This window comes from Copadichromis virginalis, linkage group LG22, assembly GCF_057382275.1.
Source record: "Copadichromis virginalis isolate Kocher_CV1m ecotype Utaka linkage group LG22, C_Virginalis_male_GT1.1, whole genome shotgun sequence".
Classification (NCBI taxonomy): Eukaryota; Metazoa; Chordata; class Actinopteri; order Cichliformes; family Cichlidae; genus Copadichromis; species Copadichromis virginalis.
The window spans coordinates 28,757,673-28,767,749 of NC_140638.1; the positions used below are offsets into that span (position 1 = coordinate 28,757,673).

General features: G+C 39.3%; 1 protein-coding gene across 1 annotated transcript in view; it reads left to right on the plus strand.

Annotated features, from left to right (window-relative positions):
• Positions 1-9,531, plus strand: part of kcnk9 (potassium channel, subfamily K, member 9) — a 51,337-nt gene extending 41,806 nt beyond the window's left edge. Inside the window, exon 2 of the mRNA XM_085445797.1 lies at positions 2,260-9,531. Within this exon, the coding sequence (XP_085301923.1) occupies positions 2,260-3,137 (878 nt within the window). The 3' untranslated portion in view covers positions 3,138-9,531. The remainder of the gene's footprint in view (positions 1-2,259) is intronic.
• Positions 9,532-10,077: the final 546 nt, after the last annotated feature.

Sequence of the window (10,077 nt, forward strand, 5' to 3'; positions counted from 1 at the left end):
GGCTCGGGGCGAATTGAAAAATCAAGATTAATGTATATATTATTTTGTTTAGTTATGGGAAAAGGGTTTGATTTCCCCCCAACTTTAGTTTACTCTCTCATTAATGAACAAGCAGCAGATCTCAGACGTCTCTGTGAAAAATTAGACAGCCACTTTAATGCCAGTGCTTGGCACCAGATATGATCTGTAATTGCTCTTTTGTCGCAGATACCGACAAAGCTGATGTGGATACTAATCCTCGCGTCGATTGCTATTACTTTTATTGTATCATCAAGAAGATCTATCACTGCTTCAAGCTGCTTAAGTCAAATGACACATACTGTAAGTGTGTCATGTAAGTGTAATCAGACAAGACGAATATGCAGGATTTCTGGTTTTAATCTCAAGCGGGGAAATTTGATGTGTATAACATATTATTGGGTTGAGTGGTTATATATTATTTTAGATTATTTAAAGCAAACTTAAACCTGTGTAATCAAGTTTGTGTTTTGTTTTTTGTTGTAAGGCAGGAGCACTTGTGGCTGTGGAACAGATTGGCAAATATCTGCTTGTTTGCATGTTTGGATTTATTTACGGTTGCATTGTTTTGCTAGTATCCACATCGCTTTTTCTCACATTTTGGTCTTCATCTTCTTATTAATTATTTAATTTATTTATTTATTAATTTGTATGGCTCAGTGCTCCACTTTGCCAACCCACTTGTTGTGGAATTTTTTAGATTGTACCCAAAAAAGCTACATAAAAGAGCGGTTGAAGCTAGAGTATGCTAACAATAAAACCGAAATAATAAACTAAAAAAAACCCCCAAAAGATACATAAATCCAATGAGAGCTATTGATTGGTTGAGAACCATAAATCAAACTAATCAGCTAGGTTAGCAAGGTGTTTTCATAAACTCACTGTAATAATAAATGCAATGCGAATTTTAGCTAGCAAAGATAGGCTAGGCTTAGAATAGGCTTAAAACATGCTGACGCTTGATAAAGCATAACTGAATAAATAATTAAAGAATGACATATTAAAAAATTTACCACCAGCAGTGGTCTTATCAATTGGCATTTGAAACCAAGAATATTTGCTGTGAACCTGTTTATTTCTGGTGTAAAAGTGATCATTTTGCCAGAGGGATCGGTTGTCATTAGCTCCCTTTTGGAGTTAGCCTCAGTTTGAAGAACTTTAACTTTCAGCACCATACTGGCTGTTTTTTATAGCATGGGAGGTTGCTGTTTAGTGATAATTTAATTCTAATTTCTTAAGTGCACTCGGCTCCTTTCATATTACGCGCAAAAATAATAACAGTGCAGTTTGGAAAAAAAAAATTCAACCACTTAAACTCTGCCATAGGATAAGGCAACATTTGAAATCTTGCTTAATGCATTTCTTTAAAGTCCACTAATGAAACCTCAGGTCAGGAACACACATTGCATATGGAAATATAAATGCTTCGATTGCAAATCAGATTGATCCAGCCAAGTTTGCTTTCAGCCTTAGCTAAACACATGCCTGTGTGGGTGGACGGGCATATGGGAAAAGACAGAATCACAATTCAAATTCAAAACACAGAACATTAAATGTTTTTTTATGTATACAGTACACCAAAAATATTATGTCTCTGTTTGAAGGTCAGTTGTTGAAGCGATACACATGCCAACTGATGGTGGGTGTATCTTGGCTAGGACTTTGGTGTTTAATACTTGCAGCTAAAGGCTTTGCTAGAGGAGAGATAATCAATATGACGCTCTACAAGTTTCATTCATATTGCAGTCTATGAAGTAACATTCAATTACACTTCATTTAGAAACCCAGTTGAATATGGTGTATCAATCCTATTGTTTGCCCCACAGGTTGATTTCCAATAGTCTGTTTGTGTGTGAGTCAGCAGCTTGTGGTCTAAAGATAAAGTCTAATTAAGCTAAAAGCTTCACTGGCTCCCCCATGACTCTTTTCCAATCCTTCCTCCAAACTGTTTTACCTCGCCGGAAACTTCAGACTAATTGGACGTCCCTCCTGCCATAATCTTTGAGCCCAAATAAGATTAATGAGCAGACGCATTTCTGTGGCATGTGCCTATTCAATACCTCTTTTGGCACTGCTTGCAGACTCTTTAGAAGATTTCTTGCTTGGTCATGTTTGTCAACAAAAGCTGATCTGGGGCTTTTTGAGTATACAGTTACAATAGCACTGGTGGCATCAAAACCAGCCCGGACTTGACGTCTTTCCGCATCACTAATTTCTGCTGTCTTTCTGCTCTCTTCTCAGGCTACGGGCACGCGGCGCCAGGGACCGATGCAGGAAAGGCCTTTTGCATGTTTTACGCCGTCCTGGGAATCCCTTTGACTCTTGTCATGTTTCAAAGCCTGGGCGAGAGGATGAACACTTTTGTCAAGTACCTTCTGAAACGCATCAAGAAGTGCTGCGGCATGCGCATCACTGATGTGTCCATGGAGAACATGGTGACGGTGGGATTTTTCTCCTGCATTGGCACGTTGTGCATCGGGGCCGCTGCATTCTCCCATTATGAGGACTGGAGCTTCTTCCAGTCTTACTATTATTGCTTCATCACATTAACAACTATTGGCTTTGGGGACTTTGTGGCCCTTCAAAAGAATCGGGCCCTCCAGAAGAAACCCCTTTATGTGGCCTTTAGCTTCATGTACATCCTGGTGGGCCTTACGGTCATCGGGGCCTTCCTCAATCTAGTGGTGCTCCGTTTCCTGACTATGAATAGTGAGGATGAGCGGCGGGATGCCGAGGAACGGGCCTCACTCGCCGGCAATCGGAACAGCATGATCATCCACATCCAAGATGAATCGCTGCACCGGGCACGGCGGCGACGGGAGCCATACCACGCAGAAGTGACTGATCTGCAGTCAGTGTGCTCCTGTATGCACTATCACTCGCATGACAGCCCTAGCCCGGGGATGGGAGGCCTGGGCTGTGCCTTTTCCCACAAGAACTCATTCAGCTCACAGCTGAACCCCAACCAGTACTTTCACTCGGTTTCCTATAGGATTGAGGAGATCTCGCCCAGCACCTTGAAAAACAGCTTCTTCCCTTCGCCCATCAGCTCGGTGTCTCCAGGCCTTCACAGCTTCACAGACAATCACCAGCTCATGAGGAGAAGGAAATCTATCTAGACCCCAACAACCACAGGACCATAAGTTTTATACACAAGGTCAAACATTTCCAATGCTGCTCCTTTACCAAATCTTATTTCAGCACTTTTTCCCTCCAGTTTGGTTGTATGAAATCGAAGTATTCTTGGGAAACTATTCAAGAACAGCAGGCGCGGACACAAGGGGATGCAAAGCATGAAGCATGGATGTCTATTTTTTCAAGAGATTGCTCCATTTAAGAACCAAACAACACAAACTGCAAGACTTTTCCTTATTACAGATTTACACTACAGAAATTGATATATTAACCTTTGGTTACATACCAAATGATGCACACTGGGGGAAATGCTATTTTTCAAAGGGAGTTGTTTCACCATAACTTGAAGCAGCATTTACCGTTATGTATGTTTCCATTGCCTCACTGCAGACAGAGAATTTAAAGTGACTTAAAGCATCAGGTATTGTTTTCTATAAGCAATCATGTATTTAAACGGATTCACGACACATCAAGCCAAAATACTGTTGCCAATATTAGCATGTGCATTAGCTGTCATTTAATAGTATGCCATGGTTTTTGTGACATTGTTTGCGTCTCTTTTCCAGAACATTTGTGTGAAAGGCATCTGTTTGTCTTTGATCAGAAAGGATCATGCTGCGGTTATTGATATTTCCTCCTGTTCTAGAAACATCAGATCTGGCCATAAAAGCTTTATTTTCACACACACACAAATCAGCCCTCAGTTCTTTTCCATTTAGACAGATTTTCCACTTTTGGGGTCTAACGTACCCAGAGTCTGATAATGATTTTTCCCTCCCGCTGACATTCATGCTAAATATGAGTTCAGTTAAAGTGCAGAGGCTTCTCTCTGCATTCATGATTTTGCGCAGATAATTAGCATTCAAATATGGTTAAAAATGTTTTTAAAGGCAGGTTTTTGTAGTAGGAGTTGCCTTAATGGATAACAATCCAGTGCAGCCACAAACTGTATAACAAATTGATGATTCAGTGCTTTGGCTTCCAGCCATTTGGAGGGCACACATAAAACTGATTCTAAAAAAATATTGCTCAATTTACTAAAGATGCAGCACAATTTCAGACTCTTAGTCTCTCATATGGCTCAATACCCGGAAACAACTGACTCTTATGTTTTCCATAATGAAACCTATCTTTCATTTGACCTCGAATGGTGACTTTTTTACAAATTCTAACGCTAAAACATAAAAATAAAAGTTACCCCTAATAACATCACTCTGACATCAGCAGGGTTGTTTTTCTATACCTCGAAAAGCTTCATGAGCACCATAAGATCATAGACTCTAAATAGAAGATGGGAAAATTCACGATGACATCACCCTTTTTTTTTAATGAGACATCAGCAATGTGCAAAGTATACCTTGCTTTATCATTTGTTTTTCTATAAATGAAACCACATTTGATAAAATAATGATCATGTTAAACTATTGAGATCCTAAGCTCAAGACAACCTTTACTGAGATCATAAATCAGCAGTAAGTTCATTTTTACGTGAACTTCACAGAGTCCTTTTTGCAACCAGAGGAGTCAGCACCCCCTGTCGATATTTGGAAGTAATGGCCAGCTTTTATTTTCAGTCTCTTAATGGCAAGTAAACTGGAGCATTATGGGAAATGTCGGTCACAACTATCAAGATGGGGATCTATGAGTTAAGCTGAGAAAAGATCATTTATAGGATGTTTGAAAATCACAAATTAAGTCAGATTAATGAAGCTGGCATTACCGTGCCGTGATGTTGATGAGTGTAAGCGGACCCAGAGGGTGGAATTTTTGATAAGTGCAATTAAATTACTCCATCTGAATTTAGAAGCAGTGTATGTTTAATTACAGACACATATGAGCATGCTCCAAAGCCCTGAATAGTACATGATGCATGCCTGTAGCAGCTAACCCTGAGCGTGCTTCTGAAACCTGCACAAATGTAACCACGTAGGACTGAGAGCCCGAGTGCAAACAGTGACGGGGAGGCATGCAGATCTGAACTGACAACTCTTGAGATCTGGATACACTTTGGAGCCATTAGGGAAACACGAGGTGATAAACACATCAACAAGGAGGGAAAAGCTGAATAGTGAGAATGAATTAATAGGAGGGGACAGCTCAAGATTGTGAATAAGGCAAGCTTGATAACACCAGGATGATCCTTTCACTCTCAGTAAAATAACAGTAGAAGAAAATGGAGAGGGAGGATTCTTTTGTTGTCGAAAGGCTGATCTGAGGAAGTGCATGAACTTCAATGTAATGAATGGGCAGATCGATTTTTTCCATTATAACTATGTTAATTACAAACAATTAAGAATGATTTACCAAATAATGAACATTACTTTTGATAAATCCCAGCAGTTATTTACCTCGCTTTATGACTTTTAATTCAAAAAAAGAAAAAAAAAAGATTTAAATTTTCAATGAAACCCCCTTTTTCTTGATTTCCTGTAGGTGATGAATGCAATCCAAGAAGTCCAAGCGCACAGGCCAAACAAACCGATGTACATATCAAATTCTCATTTTGAAATTTTCAGAGAAATGCAACTTAGAAACATCATCTCCCTGACGCCTGTGTCTTGCCATGAGGCTAAGAAATACTTGATTAACTCTGGATGTTCATGTTGATTACCAGCCTGTTTTTAAGGTCCAATTCACATGTGTTTAAATTTCCATCATGTAAATTAGTCAGGATTGAAAATGCATTTTAACATGCAAATGTAAATTTAAGTGTATATTCTTTGTAAAGTATGGAGCAGGATGGCGAGAATTTTTTTTTAAGTTGCACAGGCCTGGGAGCCTTTTTATTCCCATAGCAGGTTATGTCATGTAAAAATCAATGAATACTCCTGGAAACCTGGTAAAACTTCTGCACTTTAACTTTCAAGTTAAAGCGTGACCTTCAGTATTCTCTGCAGCCTTGTGTTTAACAGGCTTTTATTAATTTCCTGGGTAGCTGAGCATGCCTCACAAGGTGAATGCCATTCTGTTTGGGCAAACGGTAAAAAGCTATGGATCCTATTCAGTCGTGACAAACATAGGCATGGAGTCTAAGAGAAGCCCTAAAAGCATTGTTTCATTATTGGAACTTTACTGGCTTTTAAACATTTTGTACAGCATATTTAGATAACAATCTTTGGAATAAAAAAAACAAGCCTTTTCATGGCTGAGATGCATATGTATTTTTACACATCAGCATATGTGCCTTGAAGAAACAGCAGTCAGTGTTTCTGTTAAAGTGGGCACATTTCAACAGCAGATCTGTTTGTACGTTACCAAATCTATTGTTAGACTATAGCAGTCTGGCTTCGGGCTAACAATAGAGCAGATGCGGTTACATAGAGACAGATTTCAGTCCTGATAAGTCGTATGATGATAAGGAAATCAACATCTGAACCCCACCACGCAGAGTCAGGCACTCACTCATTGACAAAGCAGACTGAATCACTTCCTAACTTTTAAAAGACACAATCATCTCATAATGGTTCAAAAGATTATTGTGGTGTATAGCAGCTTGGGTATCCTTCTCATAATGCTGGGTCGCTACTCCTCAGTAATAGTAACACTGTGCTTTCAGAGATAATTGCTGAGCTTTGCCACAACCTCCCACAATGAAGTCAGATGGTGCAAGAAACACAAGGAGTGTGATTATTTGACAGGTTTAAAGGATATAACATGGAAAGTTCAACATAACCCACAACAGGCCACAACCACAGAAAACTTATAGTATTAATTAAAAACACTACCCATAGCCAATGCTTCCCCTCAGCCTCCTAGAAGACACAACTATGCTAGCAGTTTTTAGAATCCTACGTCACCTTACTATCAAGTTGTTGCATTCACAAGATTTTCAGAAAACTTGACGTCTGACTTTTGGGGTTGAGGTCACTGAGATTCAGATTCGGCTGAGATTTTTTTTTAGTAAATACACCTATGGCATCAATTTTTACCTCATTCACAAACTTAGGTGTTCACGCCATCTGCTCGCCCACACAGCAGGGTAATGACAATACCCCAAAAGCCTTTTACGGCTAAGGGGTAAATACTGACGCAAAGCTGATACAGCCTATTTTCGAAGCTGCATCAGCTATTTTTTGTGAACTTGAAAGAATCAGCTGACATTATCAACTTAAAACCATATTTAGCTATGTTTGGTAGCATGTGGGTACTTCAATTAGCTAATGCTGCAGCCACTCAGTGGTTAGAGATGGCGACATGACAAATTGATTGTGACTGTGTGCAACCAAGTCCGCGACCACTTGAAGTGAGATGCCATCTTTAAAGCGACCCTGATGTATCAGCAATAACATGGAGCTCTTGTTCTTGTTGCTATCAGTCTGCAATTGAATGGGGTCAAGCTGGTAACTACATACCAACATCTGTTTGTGATAATATAGAAATAAACTGATAAAATGATAAATTGTCATTTTACTGCAAAATACAAAATCGCCTTGTAACTGAAAGTGGCCCCCAGGCTAACACAGGTTAGGTAACCAGCTGGTTGCTGCAACTACTTTCAATTGATTGACAAACACAATCACAGAGTAACCACGTATTTTTCCTAGTCTCAATTAGGGTGGCCTCAATGAGGCGTCACTGAGCTATAAGAGGCAAGCTAAAACACACAAACCCCGCAGTCAACGTTGAGAGTCAGGAGCGTCAGTTTTAAGCTAACAGCTACTTAATATCTTTGTACATTGCCAATGAAAAAGGATATGTTGTGAGAAAGATTCTCCAGTAAACATGTTTAACATTACAGTTGGAGTCATGTATAGATCAATAGATCTACTGATCTATACAAAAGAACAATATTTACTCTTTCCCAAGATAAATATGCAGCTCCCAAGGTTTCTTGGATGTTATCACCTTAAGAACTTTGCTTGCTGTTTGATGCTTGGCAGATAGATTTCTAGCTAAAGAGCGTTGAGACAAGAGCAGGGCCAGAAAATCAGCCATCCAAAATGCACAAACAAACTTAGCTTAGGGTGATGATGATTCATGATTCTTACTCCAAGTCCCCCGTTTTCTTTTTGTGGTTGTTGTTGTTTTCCCCCATTTTACTTAGTCATATAATCCCAATCAACCAAGGAAGCGGATGATGGAATTCCAGCTTAATGTCACAAAAATATATAAGGTCAGATAGTGAGACAGCTGTATGCATCATTGATTTTGATCTCTTTGGGGGATTTGTTGATAATATGAAACCTTAATATAGGTCAAGGTTATCTGAATGTACTTGAAGAGTACACTGACGAGAAAACAACTGTTCTTTTTGGACTTTGTTGTTGAGACGTTTCAGTGCTTCCTCCTCTCACCTGTTACTCTGAGAATGCAGTACACCAGAATGATCGTTACCATTATCGAGATCTATCATTACCAGAACACTGATAGGGTTAACCAAATATCTACGCTCACTAAGTGATCAGTGGCATCTGCTTTGCTTCCACTTTCACAGTAAAACCTTTCCAAGCAGCATTTCTGGGGAATGTATCAGCCATAATGGATCATTTTATTTATTTTTTATTTTTGAATGGAAGAAGCAAACAAATTAACTCATTTAATCTTCATGAGCTGCAAGTCAGATCGTTTTTCATCCCCCTCCCACACGCGTTCATATTACTCTGATTTTTCAACCACCACGTCACATGTCACGCTGATGGTCCTCGACTGAATGTTACTCTGTAACAGATGCAGACGGCACGGAGAAACAGCCGCACACGCCATTGCTCTCACCAGACAAACACGGCTGCATATTGTCTTCTGCCACGTGGGGTCATACGATACGGAGGTGATTTGATTCCCGTTGGTCATTGGCTGCTGCTTCTTTTTACGGCATCCCGTATGTGGCCATGCTTGGCTTCCAGGTGTTCCTTACTGCATGTGGCAGTATGTGCAGGCCATTTCTCTGTCAACAGTGCCATGTTTATCTACGACAGGGACAAAGAGACACAAATTGCACTACTATCTGTGTAATAATAGAAAGTGTGTTCCATAACTTCTATTTGTGAAATATCCTTTGCAATAGGTTCTTCTGTAGGTCTGATGAACAAAAAAATACCATGTACCATATTCCTTACAGGAGATTATAGCCCATCTTGCTGGTAATCATGTGGTTTGAGGCCACTGACGTCCTCTGTTGCAATTTTGAAACTGATGTCTGTACAGTGCTCTCTGGTGTGGCTCTCTTTTCAACATTTAGAGAAGAGATCGTTGAGATTTGTTCAGAGTGCAATGAACATTTTACATAACATTTTACATTTGTATGTTTTCTTTTTTCTTTCTTTCCTTTTTTTTTGGTGAGTGTGTGTGCATGATTTGGTGTGGGTGACTCACTGGGTTTGAACAGCCTGGGTGAAGCCATAACACACTTGAATAAAAATGATGAGCCTCCTTCTGAAAGCCTCTGTCTTCTTGTAAGTGCTTAACATCTCCAACTTTGAAGTCATTTTACCAAAATCCAAGAAGAGTTTTTCATTTCGAGAACAAAATCCAGTCCGGGGAGTTTCATTGTTACATATTCATTAAACAGCTGCAGGCAAGTTTATCAAACTCATTTGTGATCAGTTTTTCTCAAAATTTATAACATGTTGTTGATTTATCTTTTAAGAGAAAGTTTAGAGAAGGTTCTAAGCCAGAAGCAACCAAAGTATTTGGTTAAAAAAAATTAAGAATTAAAACTATGAAGAGAGAGGTCTTAAGTACTTGGGTGGTCAGGCAAGGATCAGAGCAAATCTCAGCTGCAGGAGAAAATAAATGATAATTGTATGCAAACCAAATCACCATGCCCGTGCTTAAAATATTTAAGTTTTACTTTATTTCCGTAAGTGTCCATGTTAAAGGGATTATATTAACCTATTGAGAAATATGCTCATTCAGTTTCTTCCTGATGAGATTATTGATATCACTTCCAGGACTGCTTAAAGCTGAATAATAGCTTAATTTATT